This window comes from Salmo salar, chromosome 12, assembly GCF_965601325.2.
Source record: "Salmo salar chromosome 12, fSalSal1, whole genome shotgun sequence".
In the NCBI taxonomy this organism is placed as follows: domain Eukaryota; kingdom Metazoa; phylum Chordata; class Actinopteri; order Salmoniformes; family Salmonidae; genus Salmo; species Salmo salar.
The window spans coordinates 89,887,942-89,905,976 of NC_138302.1; the positions used below are offsets into that span (position 1 = coordinate 89,887,942).

The 18,035-nt window shown below is 43.4% G+C and overlaps 2 protein-coding genes across 4 annotated transcripts; both read right to left on the bottom strand.

Moving 5' to 3' along the window:
- Positions 1 to 954: 954 nt before the first annotated feature.
- si:ch73-15b2.5 (rho guanine nucleotide exchange factor 19) lies at positions 955 to 5,187 on the bottom strand. The gene is made up of 12 exons (XM_014133762.3): positions 4,725 to 5,187; positions 4,132 to 4,299; positions 3,972 to 4,048; positions 3,602 to 3,858; positions 3,306 to 3,466; positions 2,771 to 2,923; positions 2,560 to 2,689; positions 2,335 to 2,409; positions 2,138 to 2,230; positions 1,804 to 1,955; positions 1,489 to 1,659; positions 955 to 1,412 (listed from the first exon to the last, which is right to left on the bottom strand). Exons 1-12 carry the CDS (start codon positions 4,952 to 4,954, stop codon positions 1,328 to 1,330), a joined length of 1,752 nt encoding a protein of 583 aa, XP_013989237.1. The 5' UTR covers positions 4,955 to 5,187; the 3' UTR covers positions 955 to 1,327.
- A 739-nt stretch (positions 5,188 to 5,926) lies between these two features.
- Positions 5,927 to 14,090, bottom strand: LOC106565993 (protein DDI1 homolog 2). Of its 3 annotated transcripts, XM_014133739.3 has the most exons (10): positions 13,691 to 14,087; positions 13,042 to 13,171; positions 12,513 to 12,794; positions 12,249 to 12,375; positions 11,911 to 12,038; positions 11,397 to 11,525; positions 11,119 to 11,222; positions 10,800 to 10,992; positions 9,178 to 9,228; positions 8,594 to 8,830 (listed from the first exon to the last, which is right to left on the bottom strand). In XM_014133739.3, the coding sequence occupies exons 1-9, from the start codon at positions 13,826 to 13,828 to the stop codon at positions 9,218 to 9,220; spliced, it is 1,242 nt and encodes a 413-aa protein (XP_013989214.1). In that variant the 5' UTR covers positions 13,829 to 14,087; the 3' UTR covers positions 8,594 to 8,830; positions 9,178 to 9,217. The 3 variants fall into 3 exon arrangements, with proteins under 3 accessions (XP_013989213.1, XP_013989214.1, XP_082815534.1); XM_014133738.3 differs by lacking the exon at positions 9,178 to 9,228 and having other exon boundaries at positions 5,927 to 8,830; positions 13,691 to 14,090; XM_082959408.1 differs by lacking the exon at positions 8,594 to 8,830 and having other exon boundaries at positions 9,178 to 10,343; positions 13,691 to 14,088.
- Between the last annotated feature and the right edge of the window lie 3,945 nt (positions 14,091 to 18,035).

Sequence of the window (18,035 nt, forward strand, 5' to 3'; positions counted from 1 at the left end):
AGTGGCCTTTCAGGTTATGTCAATTTGACTCGTTTTACTGTGGATATAGATATTTTGTTCCCGTTTCCTCCAGCATGTTCACAAGGTCCTTTGTTGTTCATGGATTGATTTGTACTTTTTGCACCAAAGTAGCGTTCTGTCTCCTAGAGATGAACGATCTCCTTCCTGAGCGGTATGATGGCTGCCAGGTCCCATGGTGTTTATATTTGCTTACTTTTGTTTGTACAGATGAACGTGGTACCGTCAGGCATTTGGAAACTGCTCCCAAGGATGAACCAGAATTGTGGAGGTCTATCATTTTTTTTCTGAGGTCTTTTGATATTCCCATGATGTCAAGCAAAGAGGCACCGAGTTTGAAGGTAGGCCTTGAAATAAATCCACAGGTACACCGTCAATAGGCTAACGGACATCATTTGAGTCAGAAGCTTCTAAAGCCATGACATAATTTTCTGGAATTTTCCAAGCTGTTTAAATGCAGTCAACTTAGTGTGTAAACTTCTGACCCACTGGAATTGTGATAGTGAATTATAAGTGAAATAATCTGTCCGTAAACAATTGCTGGAAAAATTACTGGTGTCATGCACAAAGTAGATGTCATAACCGACTTCCCAAAACCGTAGTTTGTGAAGAAATTTGTGGAGGGGTTGAAAAACGAGTTAATGACTAAGTGTATGTAAACTTCTGACTTCAACTGTACCTGTTAGCCATTGGGGGAAACCTGGAATGAGCGTTTGTATTTTATTGCTGAAAAGAGTGGGTTAGCTAGCATGCTCTAATTGTAATGTTCACATTAGCTACCTGCTAATTCAGTCATTGCCACACTGACATTTATTCTGTACTGAGGGCTTTATAGTTATAACCATGCTGCTCAAAATGTAACTATAGAAACGTACAAGCGATTTCAGCAGGAAAATAGTTCAACAGGGAGTTTTAAAAATATGACACTTTATTTATCATGCATAAAATTCACATAAAAATGTCAAACTGATGTTTGCTAAACTAATTGTGAGCTGGTAACTGATCCGTCCAAGTCATCCATGTACAAACAAGAGCTGTGGTCCATCAAATATCCAATATAATACAATCCCCCCCAAAAAGTGCAAAAAAACAGGAAAACTAAGTGCCAAATATACACAGTGAATAAGATGCAAGTACATGCAATCCAGTAACAGATTAAAACTGTTGCATCAAATTGCACAATATCAGAAGCTGAAACATGTCTAAAAAAAAAAAAAATGTAAACACTTTTTCCAATGCAGTAACACTGACAGGCAACTAAAACTACTGCACTTCCAGAGAACCATCGACTAATAACACATCAGAAACTCTACACAGTACAGTATTTCACAGGTCCTTCATACATGTCCCCACTGACAGAGGACAAAGCTTTCATCCAGGCTTCTTTGTCTGACCTGTAAACACATGCATATGGAGTCATTGTGGGAATTAGATGCGAGGGGACAAAGGAATTTATAACGAAATTCTTACCTGGTAGTGGTATGTGGGGCAAGTATGAAAGCAGTGGCATGCCCAGTGTGGTTCTGGGAGAGGCGCAGCACGAAGGACTCCAGGGGCAGACCAAGGGCCTCTGTTTTCAGCTGCTCAGTGTGCACGTGGGTGGGGAACACTGCATGATCCAGCACTCTGAAACGCATCTCTCTGATGGTTTGAGAAGACCAAAGGGAAGTTGGGTGACAGGAATACAAAGAGAAAGTGGTACTTTGTATTTAACAAGCACAGTGCTTGGATGTAGTGCTTGGAAATATTGTTCATAGATGCATGTATGAAGATCTGGCAGCATACTTTTTCAATGAGATGAGCAACAGGTCATTGAAAAGGTGCAGGTAAACATCCATGTAGGAAATCCTGGATCCTGGCACATAGCCCTCTGGAGTGAGCTGTCTCAAGGGGCCTTCATGCACCAGAAAGCGGACACTTGTGATCAGAGGAATGGACTGGAGAGAAACAATGAGGTAAATGGTGAATCGCAATGCTGAGGCACCACTGCCACCTATAGGTTAAACAGGGAGAACAAGCAGGCTGTTGTGATTGTGACCTTGTTAAAACTGAAGGGATACAACGACGTAGTAACTAACAAGTGTCACTGAAATAACTAGAGACTGCAATGATGTCAGACCTTAACATTGACAAAATCCATGTGCTTGTCCAGGTCCACCAGTTTCTCAATCTGCTTCATCCGCTGAACCCCCCCATCACACTCCATCACTATCTGGTCTCATTGGAGGAGATAAAATGGCAGTGTTGCAGCCTAACAAGTCAACAGTTGAGCTTAAAACCAAATCTTTATTCAATTGTGTAAGTAGTGACCTCTACCTTGTGTATGGCTTCAATGGCCTGTTTCAGACAAGGGATCGATTTAGAGTCTTGCCCAGTCAGCTTCAGGATGCTCTGCAATGACCATAGAAAGTCCCAGCATTAACCTCCACAAGCATGAAGTCTATTGCATGGAATCCTGTATACCGAACCCTAATCAGTCGAGTAAGGGACACCACCCAATACTGCACTCCCCCTGTAGACTCACATCTGAGGCCTGCCTACCTCCATGATGATCTTCAGACGTGTGATCCTCTGGAAGGGGAGGACTAAGAAGTATTTTAGGGTCTGTCGCCGACATATTGGATCACTCTCCAGTTTCTTCACTGCTAACAGAAACTGTCGGTTCTCCTGCCTGGGAATAGGGGAAAGAGCAAGACCGAGGTAAAAATGAAGCCAAGACAGTAACAGAAGCATAATGAGAGGGGAAACCCACAGCAGTAGCGTGACCAGGGCCTCCTGGTACATCATGTTGGTCACATATGGCACGTAGAGGGATCGGAACGTGAGGCAGTGACGCAGCACAATGTCTCCAACCTGAGAGATCACCACACCCTCCCCCAGACGTAACTCCAGGTCCAGCAGAAACCTGTAGGTATCAGAGCAGTGTCAGCCTAAAGCCTCATAACACACAAGTTGGTATGGAATGTCAAATAAACAAAAATGGAGACTAAGGATTTTAGTTCTGTCATTTTAGCAAGACTCATTCAACAGTAACCCGAAGACACCCCAAGGGCAGCAGGTAGCCTAGCCATTAGAGTGTTGGGCCAGAGACTGAAAGGTCGCTGATGGAATACCCAAGCTGAAAAATCTGTCAATGTCCAAGGCACTTAACCCTAATTTGCTCCAGGGGAGCCATACTATGACTGACCCTGTAAAATACCACATTTCACTACACCTATATGACAAAAAAAAATGTTTTATGCCAGTCTGGTCAGTCATGTAAAGACTAGTCCATTGGCAGTCCTTACCCCTCACTGGCTGCCATCACACTGCGTAGGTTGGAAAACAGAATGTGATGCTCCATGCGATGGAGGGTCTGTTTCAGTGTCTTTGATGCAAAGAAGTGATACACAGCTACCCCCAGGCTTCTCAGGTAGGAGGCCTCAGAACCAATCATCTCAAACATAGCCTTCAGAGCAAAAGCAGATTACTTAATCTATTCCTCACTACACTTCAAGTCATACCAGAGATGTTCACTATTGTATGGGATGACAAACATCAGACACAGCATCAGCAGAAAACATTCTTGGTACTACCCACCCACCTCCTGTAGACGGAGCTCGCTGAGGGAGAGGGTTTTAAGTAGGCCACTCTCCTTCACCTCAGACAAGTCCTGCCAAAAGCTGCATGGGTTTACTGTGAGAGGAGACAGTGGTGGGGGAGAGGTGACCACGCGGAAGACAGGTGGGGACTGTAGGCCAGGTAGACACTGGGCGGTCACAAGCTCAGACAGACTGTTGTGGTTTATCCTGTTTAGGTCAGCTTTTACAGATTGCAGGCAGTAGTACTGATACAGAGGAACTGGAGAAAGGAGGCAAATATTACACTTTATCAATGCACTTAGACGACTAGTGATTGAGACTAAACATGTGGGGTCAATTATATAAAAAAGTACACAATTGAAAGAAACTTACAAACATGAGTGTACTTAGACTCAAACAATTCCTTCAAAGTGAGGTCTTGAGTATCCTCTTTATTGGCATCTGCTGCCCTACAGGAACAAAACAGGGACTTTTAATCTAGAATACAAAACCAGCAGAATAAAATAATAAATTAAAGCTTCCGCACGCTCACCCTTCATTGTCATCATCCTTATAGAGTGATAATGGAGAGGCTGTAGCCTCCCTGTCATCCTGCCCTGGAACTGAAAATAACTTGGGCACAGATTGCTGCACCTGGCCTCCAAGACCCCATGTATGTAAAGTGGCCACAGACATGAGAGTTGCTGCTATGCCTCCAGAACTAAGGAAAAATAGAAGGCATTATATTAGTAACACAGGACAGTCATGGTTTGAAGAATAAGAAAACTTAGCAGTGGGGTACAGTACTTCAGTATTTTGTTTGGGGGGGGGGGGGTATCTGTACTTCACTCCACTACATTTACCCTGATACCCAAAAGGAATCATTACATTTCAAATGCACAGGTAGGACAGCAGTATAGTCTAATTCACGCTTCTATCAATATAAAGCGTGGTTATGCCTACCGCCTCTGATCTGGCTGACTCACTAAAGACAAATACAGTATTTGTAAATGTGTGTGCCCCTGGCTGTCCGTAAATAAATATTGCTGTTTGGTTTACTTAATATAAGGACGGATGTATAGCATTTACTTTCACTCAAGTATGACAATCAACTACATTTTACACCAGTGTAAAATAGTCACATACCCAAAGAGGTCCTCCAATTGGTTCTGATCTTCTGTCACACCACCTACAATGTTTCCACTCATCTCTGACCTGTTGCTCTCCTCAGACCCACCAGGTTGTTCTGAGCGCTCTACCGATGGCATCTGTTCCATAAGATCATTCTCAAGGTGGTCCAAAACCCCCATGCAGGGATATGTGTGGTGAAATGACTCACTCCTTAAGTGAACTACCAAGTCAGGCAGCTGAGCCATTGTGCTCAAGTAATCGATCGGTGGACAGATTCTGATAGTTAGTGTATTGTTGGACTCAAAAACACCTGTACAGAGTCATACTATGCAGTGGTAATGGTTTGAGAGTTGGGGGTGAAAACAAATCAAGGTACAATCACAAATGTTAAAAGGTAGTCTAAGCCTACCATGGACCTGCTTCAACACAGGATGTTCCAGTTTATTGGTTTCAGCTGGGCATTATCACCCTAACAATCCCAAAGCAACTAGTTACAGGTGTGCATTATGTGGATTCTGTCACACTGGTTATTGTTGCTAGTATGGATAAATGCTGGACTGTGCTTCTGCCACCATTGAATTGCTTGCTAGACAATTGTGTCACTACGGCTATGTTTACACAGGCAGCCTAATTCTGATCTTTGGCCACTTGATTGGTTTTTGGACAATCAGATCTTTTGCCAATAATTGGGCAAAATATCAAAATTGGGGTGCCTGTGTAAACGCAGTCTATCAAATCAAAGTCTACATGTGATGCCGTCTGCCCCCATTTCATTTCCCTGTTCATGACACTTCTGGACATTAATAATCAGTTTACCCTTAAAGGCTCTGCATGGTCAAGCTACGTCTGCTGTTGTCGTAGAGCATTTACTGTGATACGGCCTCTGCAGCAGTCAGGGCATTCATACTTGTTGCGCTTCAAGGAAGTGAGTGTTTATACAGGACCTCCCCACCCCACCTACCATCAAACAATCATGTCTATGCAGAACTATACGGCATCCTCCTTAGTGTTACAACATTTGGGAGGCGCACGTCAATGCAGTACAGCGCTCGATTTGGCCTCCGGATCGCATTGTCAGAGCATGCAGAAATTGGCCTTAAGGATAGAGCTGCCATAAAACATGTTATTTTACTCCACTAATATAATAGATACATACAAACAAATATGTTTGCATAATATGCAAAAGCAACTATAAGAGCAAGGAATAACAAGACAGATTAGAAAAAACGTGGCTTTAATTACAATCCTTAACACCCATTCCCTAGAAATATCCCAAACATACAAAGAACCAGTTTAACTTTATTTGAGAGTTTAAAATGGAGTACAAGATAACTAAATAATTGAACCTGCCTCGCTGTTGTTGGTATATGAATATGACCCAAATAATTCCATTATATAATTTTGAAATTGTTACATGAATGACTGAGCAAATAAATCAGTCAGCTGGATAGGGTAAACTTGGACTGTGAGAGAGATTACCAGTTGATGGGGGATGGAGTTATTCTAACGCATGATAGATACTTGAAACAAACCAAAGTAAACTGAACAGGAAACTCCAAAACCCTTTATACACATTTCCAGACATCCCCATTACACATGCTGTTATATTTAAAGACCTCTTTATCCTTCACAATCACACAGACATTTTTCTGAAAAATTCAATGTGTGGCTTATAACTTTGCTGAATATGTCCTCATGTATTTTGACATTCCTTTATAAATCAAAGGAATGAAGAAAATAAAAGGGTAATTTGAAAAATAGTGCTGCCTGATTTTTTTCTTCTTCATGCAAGCCATTTAAAAATTAAAACCATCAAGTTCCCCAGGATTGGCAATAATTACTTGACTGAATGTCATATTACAACATGATAACATTGGCAGAAGGCAAAGATCACCAGTTAGCACTGCTTCTTAAAATGGAGCTATTTCCACAGTGCAATAAGTTGACGGTCTGGTGGGTTTTATTAGCAGAATCTGAGATGAGTAAAACATATATTTTTTTTTATTAACCAATTAATTGTTTGGCGCATCAATAATGCTCCTCACAAATCTGACATTTGAACTAATCTTCAGCCCTTTATAAAAATGCTATTTCACACACAACTGTAAACATTAACCTAAATCATTGGGGCAATTCAATGTATATACGGAGTTCGGGGGGGGGGGAAATCAATCTACTAAATCCCATCTATAAAATGCATAAAAACAGGTTTCTTCTGAGGCACCACCAACTGCTGCACACACACACAACTCAGATCATATCGGCTAAATCCAGGAACAAATAACAGTTGGTTGTATGGTCTGTGAGAAACCAAGAGACTGACAGCATTTCCCCTTCAGCATGTCGTAGCTGTGAGAGGCCAGGGGAATTCAGATGTCACCATCAAATCAAAATCAAATCAAATGTATTTGTATAGCCCTTCTTACATCAGCTGATATCTCAGAGTGCTGTACAAGAGTACAAATCAAACCCATGTTGCCAGAGGCTGGGACTCTTACATGAATGCAATGTTGCGAGTGTCTAGGTGGGCACAGTGATCTTGCGGGCCAGTAGTGCCAGCAGAGCCAACTCCACACTGCCCTGGGCCTGTTCCAGTGCCTCCGCAGCCTCCCTGGCAGAGAAGCCAGCTGCCTGGATCCTTTGGATGTGATCATCGGTAAAGAGACGTGGAGCAGAGAAGAGAGGGGCTGAGGAGGAGGGGTGGTCCGGGGCCTGAGGAAGAGGTGAAGTGTGGGGCGAATCGCCAGACTCCTCCCCAGGTGAGCCCGCAGCCATGGACAGGGGGCTCTGCTGTGTTTTGTCAGGTTGGAGGTTGAGTGTGTTTGGGTTGTCATTGCCAGAGGCTCTCCCGTCCGCCACACCCCTCCCCTGCTGCCCCTCAGGGGGCTCCCTGAACACCAGGTCTGCTTGGAGTGAAGAGGGGCCTTTGGCTTCAGACATAGTCCCTTTGTGTTTACTGGTATCTAGCCCATACCCGTCTGCCCTCCTTTCCCCCCAGGAGCTGTTTGGACACTGTGGTTCTGGTTCCCTGTGTCCCTCTCCTGGTTCAGCCTCGGTCCTGGTCTCCAGGCTCTGCTCAGAGGAGCCTGGCAGGACACAGTCAGGAGGAGGTCCTCTGTCAGACACAGCAGCAGGATGGTTGGCTTTGGCATCGCATGGTTCTGCATCAGCTGTAATGGCAGTAGAGGGGGAGGGTTGGGTGGTGTTTTCAGGTGTCAGGACTCGGGGCTCTACGGTGGGGTTGTGGTTGTCGTCCAGTCCGTCAGCATTCTGTCTGTGTGAGGGGGAGCAGGAGGCACTGTGGTCCTGAGGGGACAGGCTACGGCTGTTAGACACCAGCAGCTCATGGAGCTCCAGCAGGGCTTGGGCCAGAGATGGGATCTGGTCTGAGTAGTAACAGCGCTTCCCCTCTGGCTGGTCCCTCTCTGATGGCACAGTGTTCTGGGAGGAGGCAGGGGGAGGCTTGATCTCTGTAGAGGTGGATCCAAAAGGACAGGGTTCTAGTGTGAGTGATGGGGGATTAGAGACGGGCTGGTGGGGATATTGGGAACCCCCTTCACTCTGCTGACGTGGGATACTCAGACAGGTCCGGTGATCTGTAATGGTGTCTGACATGTCCTCCTCCTGCTCCATGGGCTGAGTGGTAAGGCTTTCCTCTGGGTGGGGGAACACTGAGCTGTTCCCTGCCTTCTCAGAGGCACACCCAATCTCTGTGGCTGAAGGGATCTGACTGGCTGAACCTCCCAAGGTGGGAGTCCCAGTCACCATCTTGTCTGCAGGAGGGGAGCATGTGGACAGAGCCGGGGGAGTGGTGATAGTGGAAAGGAGGGGCTGGGTGTGGTTGGTAGGGCTGGGGCCTGAGAGAGGAGACTGTGGGGCTGTAGGTGCTGTGTTCTGGGCCTGGGATGAGGGTCCAGGGATGGTGAGACCCTGGAAGCCAGGCTCTGTTTGGCTCTGTCCTGGTGTTGGGGCCCCAGGCTGGCGCATGTAGGATGGAGCAGACTGGGAGCGGTCCAGGACAAGGCTCCGGGGATGGCCGGGGGAAGGGGACATGTTGTTCAGGGGTTTGGGCGTTGGGAATGGTGGGGATTCCGGTGAGGTAGTTTGTCCATCTGCAGTGTCTGATGGTAGAGATCAGTTCGAGAGTTAAACAGTACTGTACAACAATTGAAACCTGCTACGGATCAAAACACTCAAGCACACAACATGCATCATTTTTGTCCATGCCAGCTTCTGAAATTAAACATGAAATGCAGAGACCTTAGTGGTTGCATCTTCTACTTTTTAAAATAAGTGGGAAAACATGGTAAATACAATTGACATATATATATATATATATACAAAAATTATATTATCATACCAATCTTTATCATTGGTTTTTCAATAAGCAAAACTGATTTTGTTACAAAATTCCCCAAAAGAATATGGGTGATGACCTTGGTATTGATTCTCTGTAAGTTTGCAGTACCTGGTTGGTAGGGTTGACTCCAGCTGTCTCTCCAAATGCATCAGTGCTGTCCTGCTCATGGTTAGGCCACACACCACACATCATGCAAAGGGACGCAGAGCGTTAGCACTCGCACACAAAGCATGCGCCACAGTCAGACTGTTCACATAGTGAAGAGAGTCAGCCAAGACAACTTTATTTGACCTATGACTCCAGATCCAAATTGGGCCGCAGAGGGACTTCAGTGTATTTTGAACTTAGAGAACTATTAAACCAAATACATTTACAGAACCAAACTTCCAATACAGTTTTTTTAAATGTGCATTTATTTTATTTTTAACCCCCCTTTTCTCCACAATTTCATGATATCCAATTGTCTCGTCACTGCAACCTCCAATACTTTTTAAACACTACTGTAACTAGACTTAATATAAACCCAAAATTGGGCCTTAGCCTAATTTCATATCTAGTCTAATTCAGGGTTCATACACATTTTGACAGATGGAATTTCATAACTTCTCCATGACTTCTAACCAGATTTCCATGACCATCAATTGGCAGCATACACCTATAAAAAACAAATGCAATGTGGACACTGGGCGACTGCTCACTGATCCCATGTACCATCTATCACCTGTCGTTGTGCAGGGCACTTAACAAAATCTTAAAAGTTGTTGCATGTTGCGTATATATTTTTGTTCAGTGATGCTAAACAATTAACTTGAGGGTACAAGATATGTTTTGAATTGGCCACCTAGTTATTGGTCTGTTCTCCATCATATGGTATAGACTACATAGGCATACCTGCTGCTACAATGTCCGACAGACTCCCTCTCCTTGAGCAACGGCCCACTCATCTCGCACATATGTAAATAGCCCATCCTACTACCTCATCCCCATACTGTATTTATTTATTTATCTTGCTCCTTTGCACCCCAGTATCTCTACTTGCACATTCATCTTCTGCACATCTACCATTCCAGTGTTTAATTGGTATATTGTAATTACTTCGCCACCATGGCCTATTTATTGCCTTACCTCCATTATCTTACCTCATTTGCACACACTGTATATAGACTTTTTCTACTGTATGTCTGTTAATTCCATGTGTTTTATGTGTCGAACTGCTTTGCTTTATCTTGGCCAGGTCGCAGTTGTAAATGAGAACTTGTTCTCAACAAGCCTACCTGGTTAAATAAAGGTGAAATAATTAAAATAAATAAATATGCAGGTGATGCGCACAAACAGACAATCCTGGCTGATATGTTGATATGTATTTGATTGATAAAATATTTAAGAACTGTGCCTAAATAAATTACATAAAACAGAAATGTTGAAACTTTTCGGGGCCTGGAAAACACAATTTTAAAACTCGAAGACTAAAGACTTTCATGATGGCAAGAACCCTGCTGATTATAAAGCTTATTTTTTATTTGCTGAGGTGAAAATGCAGTGATCATGTGACTGAGAAGGCAGATGAGTACAGAAACAGGGCTCAGGAGTAAAGCAGCTAAAAAAAGACCCATGCAAATGTGCTTTCTGGGTCATGTCTCTGCTGTACTGCAAAAATGTCCACTGCTTTAGTGTGCAGACAGAGAGCTGAGGAATCCCCATAGCCCTCTCTCCCAGACCGTGTTTCTTACCGCTCTCCTGAACAGATCTCTGAAGTGCCTCCGCCAGCTCTCTGTCTGCGATCTCGTCTGGTTGGGCGTCCTCTCGGCCCTCCGGCCCGTACGCCAGTCGGGCACACTCTGGCAGCTCCGCCTCGGGCAGGAAGCGGGTCTCAGTGCCCGTTGTCCCGATCAGTAGCGTGTTCTTCTTCAGGTCAATAGAACACTGAAGTAGCAGGATATAGAAAGAACAGCCATTTACACACAGGGGTATTTTTAAAGACCTACTTTTCCAAAGGATGTCATTGTGTGGTAGTTAGTGTGCATGGATTTGGAGGGACAGGGATCTGACCTGATGTCTCTTGAGCATGTCCAGTCCAAGCAACATATCCATAGGCTGGTCCTCCAAGATGGAAAAGGAGCAAGGCAGGAAGTCCCCTTCTATCTGGACCTGAGCTGGGTAGGGAAACACACAGATGATACCACCAACACTTGCTTTCAGGTTTGGATATCTTTACTTTCGAAAAAATTTATAAAACAAGGAAAACATCTCATGACCGTCTAGTCTACAGGAACACAATGTGGTGCATCCTTAAGAAAGTGGTTCTTTGAGATATGATTGATACCCACCCAAGTGGACTCTGCCAATGATCTTCTGGGTGCCCACTCCCTTAGCGATGCCGGCCCAGCGTCGGTCCACCAGGCGCATGATGTTACAGCGCTTAGCACACGCCTGACTCATGATGGTCATCTGGGCCCCTGGAAGAGGGGAAGCAGGCAATGGTAGAGGGTGAGAGGAGCAGAACAAAGACAATAAAGGGGGGATAGAGACAGGACAGGAGTAGGGAAGAACAGGTGGGGGGGATGTATGAAGTACAGGCAAGCAAGTTGGAAGACTTTTTTAAATCAAGATATGTCAGAAGTGGTGTAGAGAGAATATATGCAGTAGAAAGCCAAGTAAAAAACTAGCCAAGACACACTGAATACTAGTGGATATACCATCATGAGAGCAAAGCCATGTCAAAACTAGCCAAGACACACTATACTGGACACCACAACAGACAAACCCTGAACTGAAGAGTCCCCCTACTGCCCTAGTCAAAAATGCTTTTGCACCGAGGAAGAAAATTATAGGATACAATACCTGAGTCAACAAAAGCTTTCACATGGTACCCGTTGACTATACAGTCGATGTAGAGCATAACCACCTGGCCAAAGCTCTCTGGGGCCTCCTCCATCGCAATGGTCATGTTCTCCTCAACATTGTGCTGCCTGAAGTACAAATTGTGTGTGATTATGTATTGACGCACATGTACATGGATACTTAGTACTCTCAAATAGTTCAGACAGGGGGCATAAGTCAATATGTAAACTAGCACGTTTTTAATTGATTTCAGAAGAGACCCTGACTAAAGCTGTCTTCAACTCCAACCCAACTCCTTTCCTTTCCCCTCTTGGATGTGTGATATTAGGTGTGTGTACCTGATGTCCTCTTCTATCTTGGCCTGGGCCTCCATGTCAAATGGGTCGGCAGTCAGAAGCCGGACCCTCTCCTGCTCTCTGCGAGCTCGATCCTGCTGCTGCTCCAACAGCACTTTACTGAAACGCTCTATGGGAAGGGAGGCAGTCAGAAACATGGTTAGAGCTCCTAGTTGAACACTTAAGACCCATTAGCCGTTATAATGACAAGATATTCAACTCAGAGATAGGGGTTGATGCTATCCCGCTAACACCACTTCTACTCACCCAGGTCTCCACTCAACAGGGCCTCAGCCAATGGCGGATTGCGCTCCTTGAGCAGCGACAGTTCATGTGGATTGGCCAAGAGCATCTGCTGCAGTAAGGCGGGGTCATCCAGACCCTGAGGAGAGGAGGTGGAGCCCAGTAGGGATGGGGGTGCAGCAGGGGGTGGAGGGCGCTGCTGCTGTGAAGTCGGGGCCTGTTGCTGCTGTCTACGGGTGGACCGTTGACTGGAACCAGAAGAGGTTCCAGGGACTGCGATGGAACTGAAGTCAATACGGGGCAGACCTGGAGGAGAAAGGGGAGACAGGGAGGGTAGGAGAGAGAGAGAGTAAGCATGACTGAGGGTTGAGTGACATCATGCCAGGTAGACATTTGGGATGACCTATTAAATTGTAAATCCATTACTGACTGAGGAACAATAGAACCAACAGAATGAAGTGCTTTAGTGAAGGGTTACGACTGAACTCTTACTAGAGCAGCCAGACTGTAGATTTCTCAGTTGTTCTGGCTTGCCCACTGGCACTAACTTTACCTGGGAAGACTGGTTGTGCTGGCAGTTGCCGTCTTTCTACCTGTCTGAGCACCACCACGTCGCCATCCTTCAGACCATAAGTCCCTAAAGCACAGGTCAGATCTTTTAGGGGCTGCTCTGCATATGTGATCTGAAGAGGGGGAAGGGCCACAGGAGGAAAAACAATGATGCAAAATAAGAAGCATTCCCTTTTCACACTTGAAGAAAAGTAAGAGGACAAATTAAAATGCTGTCTGGTGGCCAAATCAACTTAATTTATTAACTAGGTGGTTAATCAAAACGTGGCAAGCAAACCAATGGACAGCTAGCCAGGTAACGTTACATGAGTCAGTAGAAGTTGTTGTTGTTCTGTTCTCTGACTGTTGACACATGCTATGTTAGCTCAACGTACTAGTTAGCAAGATGGCTAGCGTAAATAGCTAATTACGACAGTAGTTAAATCAACTAACGTTACCTAGCTAGCGACCAATGACAAAGTTAACTGACTGCTTACTCAGTAGGTTTAGCTAGTTCTGTTAAGTATATATATATATATATATATATATATATATATATATATATTATGAACTAGCTGATATAAACAATGAGATGTAGCTAGCTAACTTAGCTGCTAACACGTTTATGCTAAGCTAACTAGCTAGTAGTTCACCTGAATTTCACCAGCAGGGATTCCTGATTCTAGTTCACACAGAGCAACAAAATCTCTGAGTTCAAGCTCTGGAGAGACATCGAGTGCAAATGTGATTTCCGAACGGTCATTGGGGCAGCAGAAAACGGTTACCAGCATCGCGCTTTTGGGCAGAGTTACTTGAACTCGTTAACGTAACGTAAAGTCACTTTCAGTTTGTTGACACTACTACTAGCTAGCTAATTTCAGTATCGTTGTGAGCACGCAAACTTCTGTTCAGCAAAACTCAACAAATATAATCTAACATGAAATATTCACGGGCGCTAGCTATGTAGATAAGTGTATGACGTTTCGGCTCCTCAAATACTGCTAAATAGGCACTCTGGTTCTTTTATGTATCCGGAACCAGGGCTGCGTTCATTACGTTTTCACGTTCGGGAACGTTCAATTGCTCTTTAAATACGTAACTTCAAGTCACACCCACCAAACGGGAGCAACACTTTTTACAGTCATTAGCTAAGGTTTCCATCCAATTGGTGACAGATTTTCATGCGAATATTCTAAAATCCACATAAAAACTACATGAGATGTGTTTATCAAATGTACTTGTTGCGGATAAAAGGCTGTGCGTGATGACGTAGTGCACATAAAAATACCCTTTGTGATTAAATTCCCATTTACCTAATAAAAAATACAAAGTTTAATGGGGTTCCATTGCATTTTCAACTCTATTGATGGTTTTCTCACAATTGTTTTTGCATTATATGTTATATAGCGAGTGTGCCCACATGCGCTCTCGCCAACAGCTTGCAGATACAGTACAGGGCAGTAGAGCTGCTGAGGGGAGGATGGCTCATGATAATGGCTGGAACAGAGCAAATACATCAAACCATGTGTTTGATGTATTTGATACCATTCCACAATTCCGCTCCAGCCTTTACCACGAGCCTGTTCCCCCCAATTAAGGTGCCACCATCCTCCTGTGGTGCAGGTATAGCCTACCTGCACGATGAGATTATTATGGACAAAAGAGTGAGATTATTTTTATTTGTCCAATGGCAGCCATGCATCGATCATCATGTCACCAGAATAAGACCCCTGATATTTACTGGAAAGGAGCATTAACCTCATCATCTTGCACTTTTACTGCCCTGTGAAGTTCATCATCATTTATTTTATATGTTAGCCAATAAACCTTATGCTTTCCCAAGGAGATGCAGTGAGAGGACCACACACCATATCATAGTGTCTCCAAGTTTACATCAATATGATGGTTATTATATCAATATTTGCGCATAAAAACGTTCCCACCTAAATTTCTCGCTTAATTAATTTTACAGACACAAAAAGGTTCCACCTTGTCTAGCGTATTTTGTTTTGTGACATTTGGACATGTACTTTACACACATGAAAAAAGTTGGATGGAAACCTTGTTAGTAGCTAAAATTCGCATAAAGAAAATATGTGAATTTTCCCACCAATAGCTAGGCTTCCATCAATTGGTGACAGATTTTCATGCAAATATTCTAAAATATGCATAAAAAAAGATGCACATTTTCCCACCAGTGGTGTTTCTACCCTGAACGTACTGTGTATAAAAATCACACAAAATGTACATTTTCGCTTAAGTTTTCATGTATCGAATAAAAATCTAAATTCAATGTGTCTCCATCTCCTTTTCAACTCTACCAATAGTTTTGTCACAATACTGTTGCGTTAAATAGTAAATGTGCCTACTCTGGTTTTGGCATGTGCACTCTAGCCAATGGCTCGCAGATACAGTGTGGGTAGGCTGGGCAGGTAGGCTACTCTACATGATGAGATTATTATGGAGAATATTTTTGCAGTCAAGCATCAATCATCATGTCACCAGAATTAGACCCATATTGTAAAGGTGCATCAAGATGACAGTGCACATAGTGCCGATGCTGGCACTAAGACCACACTCAATGAGCTGTATTCCTCCATAAGCAAACAGGAAAACGCTCATCCAGAGGCGGCACCCCTAGTGTCTGGGGACTTTAATGCAGGGAAACTTAAATCTGTTTTACCAAATTTCTATCAGCACGTTAAATGTGCAATCAGTGGGATAAAAACTCTAGACCACCTTTGCTCCACACACAGAGATGTGTACAAAGCTCTCCCTCGCCCTCCATTTGGCAAAGCTGAGCATAATTCTATCTTCCTGAATCCTGCATAAAAGCAAAAATTCAAGCTTGAAGCACCAGTGACTCGGTCAATAAAAAAGTGGTCAGATGAAACGGATGCTAAGCTACAGGACTGTTTTGCTAGCACAGACTGGAATATGTTCCGGGATTCTTCCTATGGCATTGAGCAGTACAGTCGTGGCCAAATGTTTTGAGAATGACACAAATATTAATTTTCACAAAGTTTGCTGCTTCAGTGTCTTTAGATATTTTTGTCAAATGTTACTATGGAATACTGAAGTATAATTACAAGCATTTCATAAGTGTCAAAGGCTTTTAATGACAATTACATGAAGTTGATGCAAAGAGTCAATATTTGCAGTGTGGACCCTTCTTTTTCAAGACCTCTGTAATCCTCCCTGGCATGCGGTCAATTTAACTTCTGGGCCACATTCTGACTGATGGCAGCCCATTCTTGCATAATCAATTGCTTGGAGTTTGTCAGAATTTGTGGGTTTTTGTTTGTCCACCCACCTCTTGAGGATTGACCACAAGTTCTCAATGGGATTAAGGTCTGGGGAGTTCCCTGGCCATGGACCCAAAATATCGATGTTTTGTTCCCCGAGCCCCTTAATTATCACTTTTGCCTTATGGCAAGGTGCTCCATCATGTTGGAAAAGGCATTGTTCGTCACCAAACTGTTGGTTGGGAGAAGTTGCTCTCGGAGGATGTGTTGGTACCATTCTTTATTCATGGCTGTGTTCTTAAGCAAAATTGTGAGTGAGCCCACTCCCTTGGCAGGGAAGCAACCCCACACATGAATGGTGTCAGGATGCTTTACTATTGGCATGACACAGGACTGATGGTAGCGCTCACCTTGTCTTCTCTGGACAATCACCAACAAACTAGAATGGTCCAAGCTAGAGGTCCACCAATTAATCGGCACGGCCGATTAATTAGGGCTGATTTCAAGTTTTCATAACAATTGGTAATCTGCCTTTTTGGACGCCGATTATGGCCGATTACATTTCAATCCATGAGGAAACTGCATGGCAGGCTGACCACCTGTTACTCGAGTGCAGCGTCAAAAGGACATTGTGGCTGCAATGAACCAAGGTAAGTTGCTAGCTAGCGCTAAACTTATCTTATAAAAAACAATCAATCTTCACATAATCACTAGTTAACAACACATGGTTGATGATATTACTAGGTCAACTAGCTTGTCCTGCGTTGCATATAATCAATGCGGTGCCTGTTAATTTATGATCTAATCACAGCCTACTTCAACTTTGCCAAACAGGTGATGATTTAACAAAAGCGCATTCGTGAAAAAAGCACATTTGTTGCACAAATGTACCTAACCATAAACATCAATGCCTTTCTTAAAATCAATACACAGAAGTATATTTTTTTAAACCTACATATTTAGTTAAAATAAACGCATGTTAGCAGGCAATATTAACTAGGGAAATTGTGTCACTTCTCTTGCGTTCAGTGCAAGCAGAGTCAGGGTATATGCAACAGTTTGGCTCGTTGCAAACTGTGTTTCTTCCTAACAAAGACCGTAATTAATTTGCCAGACTTTTACATAACTATGACATTGAAGGTTATGCAATGTAACCAAAATATTTAGACTTAGGGTTGCCAGCCCTTCGGCAAAATACGTAATGGTTCCGTATTTCACTGAAAGAATAAACATTTTGTTTTCGAAATTATAGTTTCTGGATTTTACCATATTAATTACCAAAAGCTCGTATTTCTTTGTGTTTATTATAATTAAGTCTATGATTTGATATTTAATAGAGCAGTCTGACTGAGCGGTGGTAGGCAGTAGCAGGCTCGTAAGCATTCATTCAAACACAACGTTACTGCGTTTGCGAGCAGCTCTTAGCAATGCTTGAGGCACAGCGCTGTTTATGACTTCCAGCCTATCAACACCCGAGATTAGGCTGGCAATACTAAAGTGCCTATAAGAACATCCAATAGTCAAAGTTATATGAAATACAAATGGTATAGAGAGAAATAGTTGACGCATCATAATTCCTATAATAACTACAACCTAAAACTTCTTAACTGGGAATATTGAAGATCTGGGAATATTGAACCACCAGCTTTCATATGTTCTCATGTTCTGAGCAAGGAACTTAAACGTTAGCTTTTTTACATGGCACATATTGCACTTTTACTTTCTTCTCCAACACTGTTTTTTTTCATTATTT

Coding starts and splice junctions, on each gene's coding strand:
- si:ch73-15b2.5 (XM_014133762.3), bottom strand. CDS start 4,954: ATGGCTCAGCTGCCTGACTTGGTAGTTCACTTAAGGAGTGAGTCATTT. Junction 3,859..3,971: donor GTCTAAGTACACTCATGTTT/GTAAGTTTCTTT, acceptor TCCTTTCTCCAG/TTCCTCTGTATCAGTACTAC. Junction 1,956..2,137: donor TGGATTTTGTCAATGTTAAG/GTCTGACATCAT, acceptor GTTTCTCTCCAG/TCCATTCCTCTGATCACAAG.
- LOC106565993 (XM_014133738.3), bottom strand. CDS start 13,828: ATGCTGGTAACCGTTTTCTGCTGCCCCAATGACCGTTCGGAAATCACA. Junction 12,795..13,041: donor AGCACAACCAGTCTTCCCAG/GTAAAGTTAGTG, acceptor TTTCTCCTCCAG/GTCTGCCCCGTATTGACTTC. Junction 11,223..11,396: donor CATTGGCAGAGTCCACTTGG/GTGGGTATCAAT, acceptor TTCCCTACCCAG/CTCAGGTCCAGATAGAAGGG.